General features: G+C 46.6%; 1 protein-coding gene across 2 annotated transcripts in view; it reads left to right on the forward strand.

Annotated features, from left to right (window-relative positions):
- Positions 1-4,137: 4,137 nt before the first annotated feature.
- Positions 4,138-24,853, forward strand: part of FCHSD2 (FCH and double SH3 domains 2) — a 228,567-nt gene continuing 207,851 nt past the window's right edge. The window contains exons 1-2 of one of the 2 annotated variants that reach the window (XM_036028846.1): positions 4,138-4,167; positions 16,854-16,951. In XM_036028846.1, the coding sequence (XP_035884739.1) occupies positions 4,153-4,167; positions 16,854-16,951 (113 nt within the window). In that variant the 5' untranslated portion in view covers positions 4,138-4,152. Of the gene's footprint in view, positions 4,168-14,467; positions 15,123-16,853; positions 16,952-24,853 lie in introns of those variants that run through there. The other variant, XM_028516453.2, reaches the window with a different exon arrangement.

Genomic DNA, 24,853 nt, shown 5'->3' on the forward strand with positions numbered 1-24,853 from the left:
GCTGAACAGGCTTCACAGGTGAAATGCATGGGAAGGTTGTTGACCAACAAAGTGACAGAATAAAGCCTGAGGGAAAGGCAAGGGTAGTGCAGGAGACAGGGAGTCTGATCTAGGAGGGGTCTGCTTGACAGTGGGCTCTGAAACCAGGAATATAGAGAGCTCCTTGGAGCCCTTCTCCCCTTCTCTGTTCCATGGGTTTATCCTCCAAGATCCCAGGAAATATCTTCTCAGACAATCCTGGTCACTCTCTCCCCTGGGCCCACAACACACTCCACGGCAGGGTTTCTTTTCATGTGTGTCTCCCACGTCGGGCAGCGAGTTCCCTGAAGACAAAACTTTGTTGAATCTTATAGGTCAAGCACTGGATTTGCATGAGTCCAGTAAAAATGTGGGAGAGAAAAACTAGATGGAGAAAATGATTTCTGAATCTGATTTGGAGTTGAACTGCCTGATCTTTTTAAAAATTTTACTTTTCAATTATGGTTTATGTTCAATGTTATTTTGCATTAGTTTCAGGTGTACAACATACTGGTCAGGCAGTCATATACTTTATAAAGTGGTTCCCCCAATATACCAAGTACCCACCTGGCACCATACACAGTTATTGCAATATTACTGACTATTCCCTGTGCTCTACTTTGCATTCCTGTGACTATTTTGAAACTACCAATTTGTACTTCTTTTTTTTTAATGTTTTTTTAAGATTTTATTTATTTATTTTTAGAGAGGGAAGGGAGGGAGATAGAGAGAGAGAGAGAGAGAAACATCAATGTGCGGTTGCTGGGGGTTATGGCCTGCAACCCAGACATGTACCCTGGCTGGGAATTGAACCTGGGACACTTTGGTTCCCAGACCGCGCTCAATCCACTGAGCTATGCCAGCCAGGGCCAATTTGTACTTCTTAATCCCTTCGCCTTTTTTTACCCAGCCCCCTCTCCTAGCAACCATCACTCTGGTCTCTGCATCTATGTGTCTGTTTCTATTTTGTTTGTTTTGATCTTTAGATTCCACATATAAATGAAATCATATGGTATTTGTCTTTTTCTGTCTTATTTCACTTAACATAATATCCTCTAAGTCCATTCATGCTGTCTTCATGCTGTCCAAATGGTAAGGTTTCATTCATTTTTATAGCTGAGTAATATTCCATTATATAGATGTACCACCAGTTTTTTTTTTTTAAATCCTCATCCAAGGATATTTTTTAAAATTGATTTTAGAGGCCTGGCTGGTGTAGCTCAGTGGATTGAGTGTGGGCTGCGAACCAAAGCATTGCAGGTTCGATTCCCAGTCAGGGTACATGCCTGGGTTGCAGGCCATGGCCCCCAGCAACCGCACATTGATGTTTCTCTCTCTCTCTCTCTCTTTCTCCCTCCCTTCCCCCTCTAAAATAAATAAAATCTTTAAAAAATAACTGTAGAGGGAAAATTTGAGATAGCGCTCCTTGGCACTTCATTAGTTTGGCTGAAATAAACTCGTAAAAATTATTTAAAAAATTGATTTTAGAGATAGAGGAAGGTGAGGGGGGGAGAGAGAGAGAGAGAGATTGACTTTGAAGTGAGAGAGAAGTACTGCTCAGTGCAGTGGCCTCTGGTACGAGCTCTGACAGGGGATCAACCCCCCACCTAGGCTTGCATCCTGACCAGCAAACACACCTGCAACATCTTGGTGTTCGGGATGATATTCCAACCAACTGAGCCCGCCAGAGCTGTGCCACCCCTTTTTCATCCACTCTATTATTGATAGGTACTTGAGTTGCTTCCATATCTTGGTGATTGTAAATAGTGCTGCGATGAACATAGGGATGCATATATCCTTTTTGAATTAGCATTTGGGTTTCTTCTACACAGCAGTGGAATTTCAGGGTCATTAGGTAGTTCTATGTCTAATTTTTTGGGGGGGCTTTCCGTACTGTTTTCCATAGCAGCCATTCCAATCTACATCCCCACCAGCAGTGTGTGAGGGTTCCCTTTTCTCCACGTTCTCACCAATATTTGTTTGTGGATTTACTGATGACAGCCCTTCTGACAGGTGTGAGGTGATATCTCATTGTGGTTTTAATTTGCATTTTCTGATGATTAGTGACCTTAAGCATTTTTTCCTATGTCTGTTGGCCATCTAAATGTCCTCTTTGGAGAAGTGTCTGTTCAGGTCCTCTGCCCATTTTTTAATTGGGTTGTTTGTGTTTTGGGGTGTTGAGTTGTGTGAGTTCTTTATAAATTTGGGATATTAATGTTATTGCATGTATCATTGACAAATGTCTTCTTCCAATCAGTAGACTGTCTTTTTTGTTGTTGTTGATGGTTTCCTTTGCTGTGCAAAATCATTTTAGTTCTATGTAGTCCCACTTGTTTATTTTTCTTTAGTTTCCTTTGCCTGAGGAGATATATCTGAAAAAAATATTGCTAAGAGAAATGTCAGAGATTTTATGCCTATGTTTTCTTTAGGAGTTTCATGGTTTCAAGTCTTATGTTTAAGTCTTTAATCCATTTTGAGTTTAACCTTGTACATGGTATAAGGCAGTGGTCTAGTTTCATTTTTTTTTTTTGCATGTATCTGTCCAATTTTCCCAACAACATTATTGAATAGACTGTCTTCACCCTATTGTATATTCTTGCCTCCTTTGTCATAAATTATTAATTGACCATAAAGGTGTGGGTTTATTTCTGGACTCTATTCTGTTCCATTGATCTATGTGTCTGTATTTATATCAGTACCATGCTGTTTTGATTACTATAGACTTGGAGTATAGTTTGATATCATGTAGTGTGATACCCCTAACTTTGTTCTTCTTTCTCAGTATTGCTGTGGCTATTCAGGATTTTTTGGTGGTTCCATATAAATTTTTGGAATATTTTTTCTGTTTCTGTGAAAAATACCATTGGTATTTTGATAGGAGTTACATCAAATCTATAGATTGCTTTGGGTAGTATGGATGTTTTAATGATGTTAATTCTCCCTCTCCGTGAGCAGGGTATATGCATCTATTTACTTGTATCTTCTTCAGTTTCTTTCTTCAGTGTCTTCTAATTTCCTGAGTATGGGTCTTTTACCTCCTTTTACCTCCTTACATTTATTCCTAGGTATTTTATTTTATTTTATTTTATTTTATTTTATTTTTTGATGCAATTGTAAATGGGATGTGAACTACTGATCTTTAATGCCTTTCTTGGCCTTGGGGATGATAGTAAGTTACCAAAGCGAGAGAAGCAGAGGGACAGGCTGTTGTCCTCCTCCTTCCAGAGGCACTCTCCAAGTGTGTGTGGGTTGCGTGGGAGCTGATGATCGATCGAGAGTGCCTGAAATTATTTTCTCTGTTAAGGGAGGGCCGCAGAGACCAGACTTTAGGCATAAACAGTCCCTGGATATCCTGAAGATGTTCCTCAAGCCCTTGATCTGAGCCCACTTACTCATATTTTGCACATCAGTTTTGTGCCCTTGGCGATCTGGTTGTAAACAGTTTCAAAGGTTAATTGGCAGCCAGGTTGGGGGCGAGAGTTGCTGTGGCAGGCAGGCAGGTAGGCACCCACTGAGGCAGCCGCAGCAGGAGCGAAGTGCCTGGAGGGCAGGTAGAAGGGAGACAGAAAAACAAAGGCACATTATACAGACAAAAGCACTTGAGAGCAACACTGATTGAGACCATTTAGTTCAGGGTCGGGTATCCCTACAAACCAATGCCCCTGAGTACCTCACTGCATGTCTGCTCTGGGAACAACACACTGTTTTGACCTCAGTCTCCCTAACTGTAAAGTGAACAGGTTGCCTCAAGGGCCCTGAGGATTTATGATTCTATAGAAGTTTCCTCATGTGAGGCCTCTCACTCCCAACTATACAGGTCAGATGAGTTTCGTTAAGGTCAAAACTGCTGTCTCCCGGGGTTTTGGGTAATTGGGCTTTCCTGCCACAAACCCCCAAGGGTGAAGGCTGTGCTGGGCTGTCTGGGCTGGTCCCCCCAAAAGAAATAAAACTCCCCAGGAACTGGCACAGAGGTTGTGGTCCTTGCTCTGCTTGCTGCCTACGGAAGGGGTGAAAAGGAAGCCAGGCTTTGAGTGAAACGGAAGTGCCTGAGGTCTGACAGTTGCTCTCAGCACTCTGCAGCCAGGAGGGAAGTGAAACTGTCTGGGCATCTGGCAGCTTCCACCCTGCAAGCCCATGGGACAGCAACAGGTGAGGCCTGGGCAGGACTGCCCTCTGCTCCAGAGCCCTGACCCCAGCTCGGGGAGGTCCCTGGGGAATAGGCTAGCACAGGGACTTGGGGAAGGGCAGGGAGCCCTGCAGCTGGTTCATGACCTTGCACAAATCTCTGTGCCTCTTTGGGCCCAGTTTCCCCACGTGTAAAAATGGAGTTTGGTTTAAATTTGCCTGTGCCATAAGGCTTTCTGGAATGGTGGGCCCTGGTGATGCAGAGACAATTTGGTAAGAAGGAACCTGGCCAGTTACCTTGCTGATAAGGGACCCACCTTATCAGCCTGGTGGGAGAGAGATACAAAAATTATGGGATGAGCATGATTATCAGTGGATGTATAGGCACTGAAAATTCTCCACAGAGTGCACCTAGTCCCGCCTGGGGGCTCACAGAGAGCTCCAGAGAAGGTCAAGTGGCTTGCCCAAGGTCACAGAGCCAAAAAGCAGTCCAGCTGGGCCAGAGACTTGGAAGGAAGAGGAGTGCAGAAGAAGACAACTAATGGAAGTCTAATCAGCTTGTGCTTAGGGCAGCCATCAGGACCTGAATGAGGCTGTAGCAGCTCAGGGGCAGGTGGGCTCATTCTGACCTGAAAGAAGGGGGAAGGCTTTCCAGGAGCAGGAGCTCTGAGCTGGGGCATGGAAGAAGAATATGAGTTTATCAGGCAGAGAGAACAGGGGAAGGCTGAAGGCAGAGGGAACAGCATGTTAGAAGTGTGTGAAGTTGCTAAAAGAACCTGACGAGTTCTGGAAAAGTGCACATACAGGCTGTGTTTGGGACAAAGGTACCTGACGTGGTGAGACTGAAAGATGAAGTCGGGTCGGCCAGCAGGACTCATGCAGTGAAGGGCCTAGGATGTCGCTTTAAGAAGCTAGGACTTAATCTGCAGGGCAAGGGGAGCCATAGAAGGGTCTTGAGCAGAGGAGTGCGTGGTCAAATAGCATATTAGCGGGCCTGCCCAAACTGCTAGGAGGGCAGAGGCTAGGAGAGAGCCGAGCTGGGGGTGGGGAGAGGCAGAAATGACGGTGAGGAGGCAGTGACAGAGGACTGAGGGTACCTAGGTTAGAGTCAGGCCCAACCCCTGTCAAGAAATTGAAACTCTCAGAACCTACAGAGGTGTAGAGGAAACGAGAATTGAAACCTAGACCCCGCTACGGCTGTGGTGTGGGGCAGGTGTGGTTAGCTAGGGAAGTGAAAGGGTTGGGGTGACTGGCAGCCCTCAGGTAGAAGCCCTGCTCCAGGCTAGGGCATGGCAAGGGGCCGGGTCCTGAGGGAAGCCAAGGGGCAGCCAGACACTGACCGTTGGGTGCCCCGCCAAGTCCCTGCCCCTGGCTTGTGCCCCCTGGGATCCCACTTCTTTCTGCCAACCCTTTGCTGAACTCTCTCCTGAGATAAGCTTTTATCTCCTTTCCTCGCCACCTATCCAGCACCCATGGTTCCTGGTCAGGCCCTGTCTGGCCCTGCAGGGAGCCTGCCCTGAGCAGTGACTATTCCTGGCTTTCCCTGGCCTCGCCCCTGCCCTGCCTGAGTACCCATGCCCGTGCTCTGCCTCGAGGCACGTCTTGTTCTGTCGTCTTGGTTCACCACACTAGTCACTGTTACCTTGCTGTAGGTGCCCTTTTCTCATCTGACTCCACCCACGAGAGTTCTTTAGGAGTGACAGCAAGTCATGGTCAGGCCTGGGGGCCCCCCAAGAAGCCACATTGCACATCACTGCCCAAGAGCAGGGGCATGGGAAGGATGTTCACGGACCAGGCTGGTTGGTTCTTTGTTCTGGGGAAAGTATTGACCTGACTGAGCTGAGTAGGCGAGATCCAGGTTGAGGGCCCTATATGTGTCAGGAGGCTGGAAGGAAGCCATTCCTCTCAAACAGTTCAAGTGAGGAGACTTCAGGATGGGACTCTGCTGTTCCGAGTGGTGCGTAGGTTCAGGGAACAACAAAAGGATGGTGAGGCACCCACCCAGCACCCAGAGGCTGGGGCTGAAGGAGGGGCAGTATTCACGTTTCTGGAGCCCAGGGAGAGGTAGGGCTGCCTGGCAGGAGTGGGATTAGGAGGGATCAGGGAAGGCACCAAGTAGAGAGGGAGCAGAAGGGAAACAGCCCAACCTCTTCTCCCCGCCACAGTCTCCTGTTGTTTCTCATTGTCCAAACCCGAGTGGAGAGCAGCTGGCAAGGGGGCGTGTTGATGCAGCCCACCGGGGCCAGCCTGCTGGGGCAGGGTGCAGGGCCGAGAGTCAGGGAAGGGGTGCAGATCGACAAACCGTCTCCAGATATGCCTGGAAAACTGTCACCCAGATGGGCTCTGGATGATGCCTATGGCCTTGACCGAGTCATTTCTTTGTGATCAGTGCTGGGTTGGAGAAGGTTTTCCTGGCTGCCCCAGAGAGAAAAGACGGAGTTTTACCTTTACATATTTTTTTTGCTGCCATCTAGAAAGCATTGTCTAGTCTTGACAGTTACAGAACTAGAGAATGACAGAGCCACATGGGCCTCAGGGGCAACCATCCCATATACTCAGTAACCGAGGTCCAGAGAGAGAGCTGGGCCCAGGGTCACAGGGCAGTGTGGGGTGACACTGGGAAGTATTCAGCATCTAGACTGTGCATTTATGGCCACAGAACTAGAAAGCCGCAGAGCCAAGATTCAAACTGGTCAGTCTCCCTTTCGAACTTGACCCACGCTCTTCACCAAGGCCCTAAGCTGGGTGCCCAGTGTGCGGCGAGGAAAGGCACTGGAGTTAGCATGACCCAGTTCAAGGTCCTTGTCCTTCAGACCTGTCCATCGTCCCCTATATGGTCTGTGAATTCACAAGCCTCCCCCTGGGAGGAGCAGCCGTGAGGTCAAAGGCCCAGCGTAGGGTGTGAGGACAGAGGGCTGAATGTGAACGGACACAGGCCAGTGCGGCCCTTAGGCACACCCTCCCTTACCGTGCTGCACTGGGTCTTCTGTTCTGGGACCCGGCTGTCACAGCTGGTAAACCTCTGGGTCTTCAGGTTTTCAAATCCACCCAGCCAGCATGCCTCATCCCAGGTGCTAGGGACACAGTGACAAACAAGATATTCTCCCAGAGCTCTATGGCGACGAGGAGCACTGACGGGGTGGGTGAAACAGGCAATACGCACGTCTATTACAGAGCACGATCAACACCATAAAGGAGGATCGCTTTCACATTTTAGATCAAACACCCAAGTGGGACACCCAAGGCATGGGCTGCCTCTGCAGGCTCATTCTCCGGGGTTCACCGCTCAGAATGTTCCCACACACGGCCCAGGCCCGCCCAGCCTGCGTTTCCTGCTCTCTCTCTCCCTCTCCTGGGAGTGTCTGAATCCCATAGACCAAAGCCCACTCCCAGCGCTGCAGTATCCATGTGCTTGATTAAAACGTGGCAGCCCAGTTCCCAAGAGGAGGGGCTGGGTGCATCCAGAAATTATTCTACAGTGGCTAACCTCTGGACACTGGAATAGAACCACCAGGGTTCAAATCCTGCTTCTTACTAACTACAGGATCATGAGTAAGTTACTAAACCGCTCTGAGCCTCAGTTTCCACATCCTTAAAGTCAGGGTAACTGGGTGTTGTGAGAATCAACTGGTTAACACAATAAAAGCCCTCAGAGCTGTGCCTGGTCATCCATAAGCATGCAAGAAATGTTAGCTATTATTATTGCAGCTATTATTAGAAGCCAGCCTGGTGCACTGGTAAACGGCTCCTCATACCCAAGCAACACTGGTGGAGACATGCACCGGCTCAATACACAGCCACGCTTGGAGAGGGCACAGGGCAGGGAGCTGTAACCCTATTTTAAAGTTGAGTGGAGGCTCAGTGGGGGCAAGAGTATTCATTCACTTAATATTTAGGGGACAGTTTCCACATGGCAGGTACTTCCTCTCTTTCTACACCAAACTCCCTGAGTCCTCAGAGGAGGGCCGAGAGCCCTGTATTTTAAACAAGCATCTGTAGGTGGTCCTCTCAGCTCAGTCAAGTCTGGAAAAAATGTTTGGATTCTACAGTGCTAGGGCAAGCATCTTGCCATATCCCAAGTTGGGACCTGGGTTTTATGGAGGATGCCATCTTTGGTGGCAGATTAGCCTAGCAGTCAGCAGCACAAATACTGGAGCCTGATTAATTGGGTACAAATCTCAGTTTGCTACTTACTGGCCACGTAACCCTAGGGTAAAATGGGACTAATAATACCTACAGCAAAGCTGTTGTAAGAACTAGGTTAATTATTTATGTGAAGTGCTGACACATAGTAACTATTATATTATAAAGTATGAGCTATTACCATTACTGTGCCCAGTGTAGACAAGCAACAGAGAGAAGGCGGGGGTGGTGGATTTGCTGCTTTTTACCCCAGGACTGGCTCTGCCTACAGTGTTGGCGGCGTCTGTCTCTTCAGGGAGATTCACCACCTGCTCTTCTGCTGGAAGAGTTTCCCCAAGCCAGGGAATTCCCTCCCATGGTGACTGATAGCAGTGCCCAGCGTTCCGGATGCCACGTGCTCTGCCCACAGCAGCATAGTGAGAATCAGACCACATCTCGGCGTCGAGGAGAAGACAAGCAAGTTTTGGTGTTGGAGGTTTAGGAGGGCTGAAAATGAGGAAGGGAGTGCAGGTCCCAGGGGAGCTCCTCCCCACATGCTCTGGGCCAGCTTTGGCTGTGGGTGGGGCTTAGCTTGCCCAGGCTACAGGACAGGAGTGTGTGGATGTGCTGCAGACGGGGAAGGGTGGGTGCCCAGGAAGAGGCAGGATGCCAGGGCATCTGCCAGCCCTTCAGGACGCTCATTTTGGCCCGCTGCCCTTCCATGGCAGGGAGCAGGCAAGTGTGTTTTGTTTTGGCATTAACTGGGCAGGCTGTGGGAAAATAGGCAGCAGGCTCCCTAAACTGAGCTGGCCTGCTCCCTTCACAGGCCTGAGCATAATGGTTACAGAGCTGCCACATCCCCGGCCTGTGGCCCCTCCCCCACCACTCCATCTCTCTCCCCAGGTCCCTGGCTGGCCCCTATCCCTCAGCTCAGCCTGGAGGGTCCTCTCCATGGAAGGGCTCACAGCATGGTATCCCCCTCCCTACCTTCCAGGCTGGGCTTTGGAGAAACTCCCTGGAGTTTCAGATGAGGAACCAAAGGCTGATGGAGGGCTGGGACTTCCCGGGGCCTCACAGTGAGTCAGGGACAAACCCCAGGACTGTAGTTGGGCTCAACCTTCTCCCATGGGAATTCCTCTCTTTGTGTTTTATTTTTTTTTTTTAATTTAACAAACAAAACCAGAACAAATGAAGAGAAACTGAAGAAAAGCATATGCACGCACAAAGGAAACTCGCATGTGTGGGCCAGCACAGTTGCAGGCATTTAATATAAACTTTCCCATCTAATTCCCACCACAACCCTGCAAACAAAAAAATCATTATTCTCCTTTTATAGATGAGGGGACTCAGTTGAAAAGAGGTTTCAGGACTCAGTCAAGAACTCAACGCTAGGCAGGGGAGGAACAGGACATCCGACCGAGTGTGGTCTGACCCCCAGTCCCCGTGATATCTCCCTTCCACCCAAACCCGACTGTTTCACCCATCAGTCCTGGTTTCACAGCACTGTGATCACAGTGCGGCTCCAGGTGGGAAGGCCCTTGTCAGCCTCCCACGCGGGCGGCCAGGCACTCAGCCTTGTTTGATACACGGGCTGTCACTTGCTCACATAGCTCCTTTGCACTTTATAGGTCATGTACCTGTTATGTCATTGATCCTGCGCACACCCCTCTCCCACCCAGGAGGAAGGACAGAATTTGTGATGTGCCAAAGGCCACACTCAGCAAGTGCCTGGCAAAGATAGGACTATGACCTTGGTTCCTGCCTCCTCATGTCAAAACCATGTGACTGCCACTTCCTGGGACTGGCTGTTCTTTCATCCCCACCCCAAGTTGTAACACTCCCCAACAGGGGTGCCAGCTGACTAGATAATTCCCTGCCCCAGTGCCTGCCTCTCAAGGACTTACCTCTGGCCTAGACTCCTGCTACCAACCTGGTGGAAGTGGGGTTCCAATGATTCTCCTGGCCCTGCATGCCCTTGACTCACTGCTGTGACCTTTGGTCCATGTGTTGAGATTGGGAGCTCCAGCTTATGACTGAGCCCAGAATAAGGGGCTTGTTGAGTGATGTTGGATGGAATCCAAGGTCTAGTTCTGCTACAGACTCACTTTCTGTGCTAGGAAGAGCCCCGCCTTCTTCTGATCTTGAAGCCTCATTCCAGTGGGCTGTGATTCTCTGTTGGAGAGCTGACTAGTGGAGGAGACAGGCACACTCCCACACCAGACTGACCATGTTGAGGGGATGAGCTCAGGCAGCAGCAAAGGCCGTAATGTGTGCGTGTGGGATGTAAGTGGAGGGGTAAAGGTGACTACGGTAGTAGGGAGGTGAGTGGGAATGGGGTCCACAGACAGCACTGTCTGCAGCAGCATCCCTAGCTAGGCTCCATGGGGCACAGGTAGGGACTAGCTGGCTTCTGTACCAATGTGAACAGGGGATAGTGACAGAGTAGGAAAGGAAGTAGGCTATGACCCCAGCTGCAGGAAGGGTAGGGTGGGTGCTTTGGTGCAATATGGGCAGATGGGATGATGGCCACCTTCTCTGGAAGGAGTTTTGGATGAAGTGCCTGTCATGGGTGCCCACTCTGGACTGGGGCTGGCTGCTGTTCATGCGCTCGCCATGTGCAGGAGCTGCTGCACACTGGTTTTTTGTGGGAGCCCCGGGAAATACTGGAGTAGCTTCTCTTCCAATGCCCACTCATAGACCTGCTCCAGGTCAACTTTCAATCCTGTCTATGACTAAACTTACAGCCATATTCCTTCTGGGAGACTGCACAGCAGTGCACACACTGGAGGGAGAGCACAGCTTCAGAGCCGGAGGGAACCAGGGGCCAGCCCTGGCTCTTCCGTCCACTATGTAGTCTTGGGCAGGTCACTTCATTTTTGAGCCTCAGTCTGTGAAATCTGTGAAATGGGGTCCTATATATATTATGAGGGGTTGCTGTCAGGGTTAGAAACAATGTAAATAACATGCCTAGTTCAATGCCCAGAACGTGGAAGAGGCAACATAAATGGTAGTAGCTGTTATTAATTTCTTCCCAGGGTGAGAATCTCATCTGTGGCCTCCTTAAGGAAGGGAGGCAGCACCTGCTTGCACAGCCCAAATGATCGGGGAGCTCATCCCCTCTAGGGGCGGCTCTGCCTGGAAAACCTCCTTCTCTAGATGCAGCTGAGAGCTGTCCCAGTTCTGTCTCTGGGACCGCAGTGTATTGCTGTTCTGTGACATCTACCCTTGAGAATTTTAAGAGAGCTCACTGGTAACACCGTGCTTGCCCAGTTGCAAGAGCAAGGCTCTGGAAGTGGCCAGCCTGGTTCCAGGGGATAAACTTTGAATCAGGCCTGCACAAATCACAGAACCCCGTTTCTTCATCCCTGTGAGTTTAGAACATATGGATTTTATCCTCCCAAGTCTGCTTGTTCCTGGGTGAACTCTCCTGATTCCTTTGAACATTTCCCAAAGAGGCAAACAGGAGAACTGAGTTCTGGTCCTAAATTCATCAATTCAGGGAAAGTCACTTATTTTCACGGTCTTCAGTTCCCCATGCATAAAGTGAAGAAATAATACTATTTATAGGATTATAGTGAAGATTAGCTTGAAAAAATAACATGCAAGTTTGGGGTTTGGAAAAGGCACTTGGTAAATATCAAAATACATATTTATTTATTTATTTATTTTTAGAGAGGGGAGGGAGGGAGGAAGGGAGGGAGAGAGAGAGAGAGGGGGAGAGAGAGAGAAACAGAAACATCAATGTGCGGTTGCTGGGGGTTATGGCCTGCAACCCCAGGAATGTACCCTGGCTGGGAATCGAACCTGGGACACTTTGGTTCCCAGCCCGCGCTCAATCCACTGAGCTACGCCAGCCAGGGCTTCAAAATACATATTTTTAACTCTTAGTTTTGAAAAAGCAGTTAGTAGGTAAGTCCATCTGGCCTTGTCCCTTACCTTTTTATAACATCTTCAAAGGAAATCATTCCAGAAAGTCAATGCCAGTCCTGGTTTCAGAATAATGGCAAATTGGGTGGCTCTCCTAAATTCATAAAGTGAAGCCCCAGGATTTGACTTAATCTGTGAAGAGCTTACTAAGTGCCAGGCTCATTCACTTACCTTATTCTGCAGTTGGGACCAAGTCCCAGAGAAGGCCCAGCAGGTCAGTGGTAGAGGCTGGATCCCAAGTCTCCCAACACTCAGCACATTTATGCCCCCAGTGCTTGTTCCCAGAGGAGGGGGGTGAAGGGAGGATAGTCTCTGGGCAAGACCAGATACACCCTGGACTAGGATTCAGCCAATCTTTGCCAAGCACCTTCTCTGTGTGGGACACTACAACTGGGAAAACACTGTTAATGTCCCTCCCCCCAGCCCTCTCCAACTAGCTCAGTGTCATTCATGAAATGGTTGGTCTGGAACTCAGCCTTGGCCAAAGGCCTAGGCTGATACTGTCTTGCTTACTCCTGCATCCCCAGGGTCTAGTACAAGGTTTGGCACAAAGCAGGGCCTTAGCAAACATTTTTGAATGAATGATGAATCAGTGAGCACTTGCTGAGCACTATGTGCCAGGTTCTATGGTAGGAGAAATTCTATTTAACCAACAAGCTGGCATGGCTGGTATTATATCCTTATTTTATGAATGAGAAAATAAAGGCTAGAAGAGGGGAACTGACTAGCTCAAGGTCTCAACAATGAATAAGTAGTGGAGCTAAGACTGGACCCTAGCCTGGCTACTTTCGTTCTGGCCCTGGGCTCTAGCTGTTGACCCACAGCTCCAGGAAGCTGGTCTCCACCCACATATTTATTCCCTTCCCTTGCCCCAGGCCTTCCCTGATAGTAACTGAGGACTCTGGTGAGTGCTGACTTTTAAATGGCTTCAAGAAAGTTAGAAATGTCAAGCCTGGACTCCTAGTCTGTACACAGCTCTAGATTAAATCTGACTCAAGCATAACTGATTGTATCACCTTCCGGCACAAGAATCTAGGCTAACTCAATGTAAACAACCGAAGCTCAGGTTCCATCTTCCCAATTCTTGGCCCTGTAAATTTCAGCAAATTACTTGGGTCTCTCCAGGACTCACTTTCCTGTTTTGCCTGACTACACAATTCTGAGAAGAGGTGTCTGGGATGCCAACTTCTGATAAAACTATGGGGCAATCCAGTTCTCCCTCCACACAGACTGTGGCTGCAGAAGCGGTATTTTCATTCTTCTAAGTACCGCAAGGAAAGCTGATACTCCCTACCCTCAGATGGTCTGGACAGAGCAGGAAGGTTGTGTGTGTTCAGGCGTGGGGAGCGGAGGGAGGGGAGCAGAGTGCCTGCATGAGCATCCTAATTGACAGATGAGGAAGCCTGACCTCACCTAGCCAGTTAGAGGCAGGCAGATAGTCTAGCACCAGAGGTCTTGATTCCCAGACAAGGGTTTTCTTTGTCCCTGCAGCCTCCTCTACTTTTCCTCTTAGTTATCATCTGCATGTGTTTCATTATAACCCAAAGAACCCTTCGCGACCCAGAGATTCTAGTCCTACTGTTTGACCTTCAGAAAGTCCTCAGTTCTCTATGGGCCATAATCTCCCCATCTGTGAAATAGGGGCCCTGACCTCAACCTCACTGTTCCCTTCCCGCACAGAGTCCACGCTCTCTGACTTGAATGCCCTGTAGCACAGAGCCGTTTTTCTTTTTACATGGCAACTAGACTCCCCACCTCGTAACAGGCACCTGCGGCCGGCTGCGGAAGGACTTGTTCATGCTCGCTCCCTTCGTGCCTACCTACCCGGGCCATCGGCTCTGAAGAGAGGGGTGTTGGAGGACCGAGAAGCGGCAAAACACTGAACTCTCCTACTGCCACAGGAATATTGCCCCCTTCTCATTGTAAAAACTTCACTGCAGGCGTCCACGTCGCCCCATTCCAAACAGTGCAGCTGCAAAAGCCAGGAGGCAGCGGAATCTCGTGCGCTTGCGTCGGCGCAGAGCCCTCTCCCGCCCACGAGCGCGCCCCCGTTCGGAGACGCGCGCTGCGGCGGGCAGGCGGGAAAGCGCGCGGGAAGCCCCCGGCCGGCTCCCAGTATGGGGGAGGGTGGACTGGAGGCGTTTGGAACGTGCCACTGTAGGGTAGGATGGGGGAATTTTCGTGCGATGCTAGCGTTTCTGTCCCTCCTATTCGCCCACCGATCCGTTAGTTTCCCCTGTCTCTGCCACGATACGGAGCCCCGAGCTGCGTCCACGCTCCCTCCTGGCAGCCTGGCCCGGCCCCGGGAACCCAGCTCTAGCCTCAGCTGTCCCCTCTGCCGCCGGAGTGCGGCGCTGCGCCGCGCGGTGGGGCCGGAAATTCCCGCGGCCTGAGTGGAGGAGCCCAAGCCCAGAGCGCGGCGCCGCCTTCCACCTCCCCGCGCTGGGCGGGGGCGTCGGGCCCAGCGAGGGCCGGGCTGCCGGAGTTGGGGCGGAGGGGGACGTCGTCTGCGAGGAGCCCCGGAGCCGGCGGAGGGCGGGGAGCCGGCGACGCGGCTGCTCCTCCTCGAGAGCTGTTCAGCGAGCTGGGAGACCCTGCGCCTCAGCTCCTGGGCCCCCGCCCCCTCGTGGTCTCCGCCTCCTTTGCTCACACACCTCCCGGGCCGCTAGAGCCCCAGGCCTTCTCCGCGCTCCTCCTCCTCTTCACTCTCGCCCGCGACCCGGGTTCCCCTGCAGCCCGCTGGCCTTGCTCACTTCTGGGCAGGTCCTCGTTCTCTAGCTCTCCTTTCTCACACACACACACACACACACACACACACTTGCTGGGCCAGTCCCTCTTCTCGGCCCTTCTCCTTTCTCTTGTCCTACCTAACGCCGCCGTCGGGGGAGGATTGATGTCCCTTCAGCATCATGCAGCCGCCACCGAGGAAGGTGAGGGTACAGAGGGAAGCTTTGGGGCTTTGGGGGGGATGCGTCCAAGGAACGCGGCTAGGGCGACCGCTGCGCCCCCTCCCCCTTTCTGCAACGGGCCGTGACCGCTGTAGCTTCTGGCTTGTCACCGAGTTGCTGCCGGTTCCAGGCGGGGTGAGGTGCCTTTCCGACGGAGGGGCGGCCAGTGTTCGTCCCCCCAACCGCGCGGGAGACCATCGACATTTCACAAGAGTTTCGGGTGCTCGTGTGTGTGCGCGCGCGCATGGCAGTGCTGCTAGCTGCAAAGTGCATTCTCGGGGCTGCATCGAGGGGAGGCGGGGGAGCCCCTGCAGCTTTGCGGAGCCTTGTGCTTGTGTGATTGTTTAGTCTGCACCAGGTTTGAGCCCTCCAGCCGCTTGTTGCCACCCTCGCCCGCTTGCACATTTGCAGGGAATTTGTTTCCAGCTTAGCTTTAAGATTTGGCCTGCTTTTCCCACGGGGCGGGCCGAAAAGAAGTTGGAATAGTCGCCCCCTCTCCGCCCCATCCTAGGGGAAAACAAGCAATTAAGCATTGCCCTTTTCACCCCCTTCTTGTCCAGTTCCTCCGGGTAGAGGGCTAGGAGGCGGTGGTACTGCCCCAGGGAGAGCGAGAACCCGGCAGTGTGTGGCGTGTGCATTGCGATCCGGGCTTGGGGTGGGAGTGACCGGTGCTCCGGGCTTGTCAGCAGCTTACCCGCTGCGCCTCTTCGAGAACTGCTTCACTGCCCTCTTTTCCAGCTTTCCCAGGGGCTGAGGCTGTGTCCTTGTCTTTTTAATCCTGCAGATGGTTACTGAGTGTCTCCTCTGGGCTCTGAATGGAGGAGGCTGTTTCTGTCCTCTCCTCGTGGGCAAACATTTGCTGAAAGCCTCACTCGTGTCTGCTTCCTTTTCTTTTTTAATCTGGGTTTCTCCAGTTATGAGTCTTTTTTCTTTCACACACGTATCCCCACCCCTCCGGTAGCCACGCTTCGGCGGAGGGGATTCCAGGCCCAGTGGACCTGGAACCCTGGGGTGCTGGCCTGGCGGGCGAGGCACTGGCCAGCTTGCATTTGCTGTTCTCGCTGTTTGAAGTGGAGCCGCCACGGGAACCGGCTTGCTAGGGTGGTTTAAAAGCACTGCATATGCTAGAAGGTCACTTTTGCTTTCTCCTATATGAGAAAGATTTGTGATTTGATGTGCTGTCAGCGAGTAGAGGGCATCATCCTGAGATGGTGTGCTTTCTCGCAGCCATTATGGAATCATTTATGTAGTCAATTAAGCATATAATTTCATTATTGTATATATTTTGGTTATTAGAAATTAGGCATTCTTATGCGCCCTTCTCCCGGCTCCACTCTGTTCACCTCTCCCAGTGGTTATTGACTTCGAATCCTTTTTGGGAAAAATAGAAGACAGACTCTTTCAAAACTTTAAGGAGACCTAGATAGTACTGAGCTTGTGCATGGAATGGAATGATTTGCGGTTTATTTTACACCTCTGTAATCTGTAATCTCTACGTGGATTTATATTTAGCCTCTGTTTCAGGTTATTTTTTTTCCATTAAATACAGTATCTTCAACAAACAAAATTAGGTGGCTAATATTTTCTGGACAGGGAGGTGAGCAAGAGGTACATATTCTGATAAGTATTTAGTATTTTCATTAAAGTAGTGGGGTTATTTTTGTTTTTGTTAAAGTTGCGTTAAGGCATTCATAAATGTATGGTATGTTTTAGGTGAAAGTTACACAAGAACTGAAAAACATTCAAGTTGAGCAGATGACAAAACTTCAAGCCAAACACCAAGCAGAATGTGATTTGCTTGAAGATATGAGGTAAGGTTACAGTGAATTATTTGAGAATTTCTGTATCTCTGTTTCAAAGAACCTTTTAGTTCCCAAGCCCCAGGAACTGATGATGGAATTTCCTTTTGGATTTCCTGCTTGAAGGCTGTCAGAGCTTTGACTTAGTTAGGAGTTATAACTGGAACTAACACAATACAAACTTGTTTCTTTTAACGGGGGAAGCTCTGACATGCGCATGCTATTATGAAGAAACAAGGGTCTTAAAAGTTTATCTGTCACAATATAATCATTGAAGCAGAAATTCTTATTTAAATCATCTTTCTACTGAATTGTAACATTTATTGACCTTAAGGATTTCACGTGGATTTTTAAGCCAACGCCTCTGGTTAATGGTTAATGTCTGGGGGTGAGCGGGTCAGCCTCGGATGATTAGATACCAGCGATATTTGTTAGAACATAACAAATACTACTTTGTCTTTGAACACTAAATTTAGTAGGGAATGTGTTTGTCCTATTTTGTGATTAAAGTTACCTGTATTTATAATCAAGGTAACTTTGAATCTGATAGATGCAACATTGTGCCAGCATTGTGAAAATCAGTGTTTTTATTTCTTTCCAGAGGGAAGCATAACTCATTTTGTTGAAAGAAACATGACTATTTTATTTCACAGTCCTATACTACACACTGACAGCTTCACAAACATACTTTGGTAAAGAATAGAAGATGATTTGCATGTTGAAGCTGAGTGGCTGAAATTCTTACTTTCTTTAGTAATATGTTTATCAAATTGGAATTGGGTCTGTAAACCTCTCAGTTTCCTTTTCTTCCAGTGGTGTACAACTTCATGCTGGCATTATGAAAGATATTAACTATATGTTGCTACAATAAATGTATATGTATTTGGATAGCTGAATTGTTTGTAGCCAATTGTTCATAGCTGAATTGTTTAAAGAGTTCCTCTCCCCCCAATATTTAATTTATTTATGAGTATTTCTACTGTATACCTGTATTTACAGGGTTTCTTTCTTTTTTCCCCTTTTGAGATTTTACTTGTTTATTTTTTAGAGGGGAAGGAAGGGAGGAAGAGAGGGAGAGAAACATGGATTGATTGCCTCTTGCATGCCCCGTACCTGAGGACCTGGCCCGAAACCCAGGCATATGGCCTGACTGGGAATTGAACTGGCAACCTTTTGGTTCACAGGTCAGTGCTGAATGCACTGAGCCACACCAGCTAGAGCTCAGGGTTTCTAACTAAGGCATATAAATTTAGTCTCATCCAGTTCTGGATGTACCAAGATTATTGTTTTTTCTTTTTTTTTAATCCAGTATTTGTTTCTTTTCTTTTTCTTGTGGTCACAGGGAAATTTTAGTCTTAAATAACCCCGGTAGGATAACTGAAACTCTTAATATGGTTGAAATTTAAAGTTTTTAACATCTAGTAAGTGAACTAAGTTTTTAACATCTGTTTTAGTAGACATCTCAAGATGAAGAAACTAAAAGGTTTTCAGAAGCAGTTTAGGAAGGTAAAATTAGTGTGTAAATGAAGATATTCTTTGGGTTTTGTATGGTGAATGATTATTAAGTTCTGTTGATTATCTTAATAGACTTCTTGCTTGCATTCTTTCATTGCCTGTGCCCTGGTAAGGGACCTTATGATCAAATGTATGGACACACAATCACTGTTAAATTCATGTAGGTCGTTGCTCCTGCTGCTGGTTCTAGTTGTTGTTGTCATTGCTGACCCATCACATTTTACTTGCATTATTGCAGTTATACCCTAAATGTTGCCGATGTGTTCTCGTATCTTCCAACCTCCCACCCCCGCTTTTAAGCCTGTCTTCTGCATTGTCACCAGTTAGCTTTTGAAAAACATTGCTTATATCAGGTTCTCTCTGACTTTCTGGATAAAGACCAAACACCTCTGCAACCCAGCTGCAAGCTTCCTTTCCTGACTTAATTACTGCCATTTCATGCCGTGCATCCTTCCTCCTTAATCCCCCTGCCCTGGCCCCTCAGGATTTCTGGCTGTCTAATAGTGTTCTCTGCGTTCGTGCCTTTGTTGCGCTGTTCTCGTTGCCCGTTGAGACTCTTCCTCCCACTTTTTCACCTGACAAATTCTGGTTATCGTTAGGTGAGTGAGTTTGTTGTTCTCTGTGACCTCAGAGAATTTTGATTTTGCACGCGTTTCTGACTTTCCTCCTCACGTGAATTCCTTGAAGTCAGGGTCAAAGTTACTGGTTTTTGTATCTTTTTACTCTTTATTTGGGCTGGTAGAATTGTTAAATTGTTATATTTAACTGCACCATGTTTGTTTTTAGGTGAGATACTTTTAAGCCTTATTTGTAGGGGCTATCGCGGTGTCTGTTGAGCTTGTGTTATGCTTTGATTCACGTGGGTACTTTAAAATGGACTGTGCTACTAGATGTAGAGTATATGTGTACTCATGCATAATGTGTAGATACAGAGATTGTTGATGCTCCGAGGATTAATGGATTCTTTATGCTTCTGAAGGAGTCAATGCGTTTTTTTCTGTATTAAATTAACAGAATGAATTCCTTCACTCCTATATAGTTGTGAGCAGAACACTATACTACTTACTAAAATGAGTTTAGATTTCTGATTTGCCTTCTTTTTTTTTCAATGATGACTGAATTGGAAGTTGAAAATTGCCTACTCTTGGTATTCATGATATTAGTTGCTTGAGGAGGGAGATGGCTTGGCTTTTCCAGTCTGTTCTAGCTAGTGGAATGACCTTTTAAAAATTCATTAGAAATCTCTGAACTGGGGTTTTTAGATGTGTTATGTTGTAAAGGATCTTACCTGCTTTTCCTTTTTCGAGGCTTCTGCCACCCTTCTCCCTCAAACCCCATGGATGGCGCTCCTTTTAACCCTGCCCCCCCCAACAGTGTTATACCCAGTTTAAGTTAGCATGAATTCACTCAAAAAGGTGCAAATAGCTTTTTTATTCTTAATATAAAGAAATTAGTAGTAGAAAAGTTTTTATGACTTTAAAACAAGTTTTTAAAGAGGCCACAGCAAGTTAAACTGTAAATAGGAAAATTTTATGCTTGGTAGTTCCTTCCCCTTTCCCCTCTGGTCATCTTCTGGAATTTCGAAGGGAGGAAACCAATTACGATGCAGTTTTTTTCCTTTGCTCTCTTCCCCTCCAGTTCACTCGTTTCAGGGACTCGCTTGGAAGCTGGTGTGTTGGGAGTAAAGTAGTGGGAAGAGAGATAACTCATTGGTTGTTAATCAGGGACATTCCATGCTTTGGCGACACTGCATTCTAGTGTTTCCTGTTGACTTTTGCTGTCAGCAGTAGGCAAGCACACTTTGCTCTTTTTAATTTATTATTTTTTTCCCCTCTTTGCTTTCTAAGGCCACTCATAAGTAAGTTTCTAAATCCATAGCCTATTACTGTTTATTAGTACTATGTATTTAGTATTGTTTATTACTATGATGTGCTAAGTAGTCAGGAAAGAAAGTTCTTTGCCAGCACCCACCTTGTGAAGAACTATCTTTTTAGCAGACATGTTTAGGGTGTAATTATATAGTATGGAAAAACCATGGTGTTTTAGAGTTAGGTGGATACTATCACATTTGTTGATTTTTATAGATGAAAATAGAAACTGAGGCACAGTGAGATGAAGTGAAGCGTACTGAGGAAGACCCTGACATATTTCCCGGAATTTGTAGGCAAGTGTAATTATCTGTATTTCCCAACCTTTTAACCAAGGAACTTGTCATGGACCCCATTTTTTGAAACATTTTTGCTTATCAAAAAGTACGTTTTAAAAGCTAATAGCTTTTATGTCTTTTTTAACTTCTCATACATTAAGCTGTCAATCAGCTTTGAATCAGTATTTTAAAACTGCTAACATGAAACCAGCCAAAGGCAAAGACACTTAAAACTTTACCTCAGAGAGGGCAGAGTGTATGGTTTCCCTCGGATGTTCTGAAAAGCTGAAACTGACTCAAGAAGCACCTGTCCTTCCTTCGTTGACACCTGGAGGTCTGGCCACCTCAAGTGAGGAATTACCGTTCTATATGATGCTTTCTCTAAACTGTAGGTTCACGGGAGTCAACTGGAAATTGGCTCTGAAGTCTGTTTATAGATGCTCTGAGACTTTCATGTCTAGAAAGGAACCTTAGAGGTAGTCTGGTAGAGAGGAATTTTTTAAAAAGATTTATTTATTTATTCTCAGAGAGAGGAGAAGGGAGAGAGGGAGAGAAGCATCGATGCGGGGTTGCCTCTCGCACATCCCCAACTGGGGACCCAGCCCACAACCCAGGCATGTGCCCTGACCGGGAACTGAACTGGCAACCCTTTGGTTCACAGTCCGGCAAACCAAACTCAATCTACTGAGCCACACCAGCCAGGCTGGTGTAGAGGAATTTTAAAAAATAGGTTTACTGAGATAAATTCACATACCATACAATTAACCCATTTAAAGTTTTTTAATAATATATTCATGGGTTTGTACAACCATCACCACGCTTTAACATCAGAACATTTTTGTCCCACCTAAAAGAAACTTGGTACATAATAGCTGTCACTTCTTATCACCTTCTTCAGACTTAAGCAACTACTTTCTCTCTCTACAGAAATGGAATCTATATAAATGGAATCATACAGTATGTGGTCTTTTGTGACTGGCTTGTACTTAGGATATTGTTTTCAAGGTTCATCCATGTTATAACTTCAGTACTTCATTCATTTCTATTGCTAAATAATATTTCATTGTAGGTCTATACCACAGTTTATTAATCTGTTAATTAATTGATGGACTATTTGGCTGTCATTAATAATGCTGTTTTGAATGGTCATGTACATACTTTTTTGTGGCCTGTTTTTATTTATCTTGGGTGTATACCTAGCAGTGAGATTGCTGGGTCATGTGGCAACTATGTTTAACCTTGTGAGGAACTTTCAAACTGTTTTCCAAAGTGGCTGTACCATTTTATATTCCCATTAGCAATAATGTTTTAAGTTCAGTTTCTCTGCATCTTTGCCAATGCTTGTTGTGTGTCTATTGATTATAGCTATTCTAGTGTGTGTGACATGGTATCATATTGTGGCTTTGATTAGTATTTCTCTCAGAGCTTAGGGTTTTTAGCTTTTTTTCATGTACTTGTTGGCCATTTGTAGATCTTCTTAGAAGAAATGTCTATTCACATCCTTTGCCCATTTTTAAATTGAATTATTTGTTCTTATTGAGTTGTAAGATATATATATGTAAATACATATATATTATACCACATATAATCAGCTTTATGATTTGCAAATATATGCAGTATTTGCAGTATTTTTTCTGCTCTGTGGAGGAATCACCTGTGGTGATTTTTACATGTACTAAATTTTGAGAACTGCTGAAGTGGTGGGAAAAATAAGGACTTTGAAAGTAGACCAGAGATTGAAACGCAGCTCTGCCATTTATTAGCTGGGTAATTTTTGACGAGTTACTGAAGTTCTCTGAGTCTCATAGTTCATGCATGTAAAACAAAGTTCATACCTACAGTTTTGCTTTTCTCAAGAGTTAAATGAGATATGTGAAATGCCCAGTGTGGTAGGTATTCAGCATTGGTAGCTACTATTGTTAGTGGAAATTTAAGGCCGAGAAGGGTGTTGTCTTATTCAAGGTAACAAAGGAAGTTATTGTTTCATTAATTCTAAGAGAAGCACTGTTTTTACATTCTTATACTTCTGAAATCCAGAAACTTCTTACAGTTGCTTTCGTCCATGGTACAGTTGCCCTTGTCTCTTCACGCATAGAACTTACGGAATAGGTGTCAGCAAGCTTGGAGGAAAATCCCAGAGATAATCATCAGAATAGAAATCTCGGGTCACTTGGGCATTTGGTGGCCCAAAGCATGATATTGTGTGGAAAACATGGGTGCTGGTGGTGACTCAGATTTTGATTCAGAAGTGTTCAGCTCCAATGTGACCCGTTTACGCACTGATTTATTTTGTTTCTCTTTTTAAAATTAGGCACAAGAGTAATACAAGCTAAAAATCTGAGTTTAAAAGAGATCTTTTAATGAGCATACATAAAAATTGTTAGTGCTAGGGCATTCTATCAATTTAATTGGTGGCATGTTTTTTATTTTTAATCCTCACCTGAGGATGTATTTATTGAAGAGGGAGAGGAGAAAAAAAGAGAGAGAGAGAGAGAAACAGAGACAGAGAGAGACATCATTTGGTTGCCTCCTATATGTGCCCCAGCTGGGAATCGAACCTGTGATCTGGGCAGCATTTTCCCGTGGTAGAGCATCACATGCCTTGCAGTCAGTGGTGTGTTAGAGACGGTGAGGACTGGAAGCAGCAGATGAGGTACTGGACTCTGGTCTTTTTTCATTTATTCAGCAATCATCATTGCTTCTCAATCTAGTGTTCTTTCAAATTAGAACTTAAAAGTGATGTAAACCATGAGATGGAGAATTTTTTAAAAACAGAGTTACAAAAAAAAAGATCAAGTAGTACTATAAATGTTTCTTTGAGAGAGAGGAAAAAAAGCATTGCCTGATTTTAAAATTAACAGATAATGTGGAACTTCAATGAACTAAACGAATTTCAAACTTAAACGTACCTTTTCCCACTGTGGTCCGGTGTGGAGGGGGCTGAGCACGGGAGCCACAACCGGGCAGAGGGAGAGAGAGGGAAATCCCCGTGTGCGAGGGTCTAGCTAATAAAACCTTTTGTCACAGACCATTGCGTACTTGAATTGAAAGAGTCAGGGTTTTAATAATACCTCTTTCTATTGCTATTTAATGATTTAGGAGCTCATAAACCATTGTTCATAGATCTTTATGTACTCCTAAAATTTGAAGATTTGGTTCTGAATGGGACAGCCATTGCAGCCCACTGTGAGAAGAAGTTGTTTCATGACTTAAAGGCTTGAATGGAGGATATTTTCATGAGCCGGATGAAATTAAACTAGGGAGTCATAATGGAAGTTTCCCACTACTTGGGTTGAGAATAGAGATGTGGAAGAATTTTGTGTGCACTTCTCCTTGCCTTGGTCTTTTCAGCCACACCCAGGTGCACAAGTGCCAGGGGCGGCAAAGGCGGGGCGTGTGGCTGGGTGGCTGGGATACACTGAAACAAACTAGTTAGTTCTCAGTCTCCCGTTAACTGCGTGACTTTGGCCACAAGTCACCACAAGTCACCTAAACTCCTCCAAGCCTCATCTGCACAGATGTTTCTCGTCTGTAAAGTGGTAATTAATTATAATACCTTACAGGATTGTTTGGATAATTAAACATAGTAATGGATATGAAAACCGTCTTGCATAGTGTGTGGAATGTAATAGATGCTCAGTAATGGCATGTGGACAGTGATATTGTTAAGTAATTGAGAACATCAATTTAGAAATTATGGTCTGTGACTTATTTATCCCTTAAAGAGTTAACTTGTGGATTAAAAAATGTAAGGGACCTCAAAGATAAACTGTTCAAGTAATTCTAAAGAATTTTCTTGCCCTGGCTGGTGTGGCTCAGTGGAGTGAGCACAGGCCTGTGAATCGAAGGGTCACTGGTTCAGTTCCCAGTCAGGGCACGTGCCTGGGCTGCAGGCTAGGTCCCCAGTTGGGAGTGCACGAAAGGCAGCCACATACTGATGTTTCTCTCCTTCTCTTTCTCCTTCCTGTCCTTTCTCTCAAAAATAAATAAATAAAATCTTTTTTAAAAGAAGAATCTTTAGCCCTGGCTGGCGTGGCTCAGTGGATTGAGCACAGACTGCAAACAGGGCATCGCAGGTTCGGTTCCCAATCAGGGCACATGCCTAGGTTGCAGGCCATGGTCCCCAGCAACCGCACATTGATGTTTCTCTCTCTTTCTCTCTCCTTTCCCTCTCTAAAAATAAATAAGTAAAATCTTTAAAAAAAAGAATCTTTAAAAAAAAAGAATTATTTTTACTAAGTTCAGCAGTCCTA

The sequence above is a fragment of the Phyllostomus discolor genome, chromosome 6, assembly GCF_004126475.2.
Source record: "Phyllostomus discolor isolate MPI-MPIP mPhyDis1 chromosome 6, mPhyDis1.pri.v3, whole genome shotgun sequence".
Classification (NCBI taxonomy): domain Eukaryota; kingdom Metazoa; phylum Chordata; class Mammalia; order Chiroptera; family Phyllostomidae; genus Phyllostomus; species Phyllostomus discolor.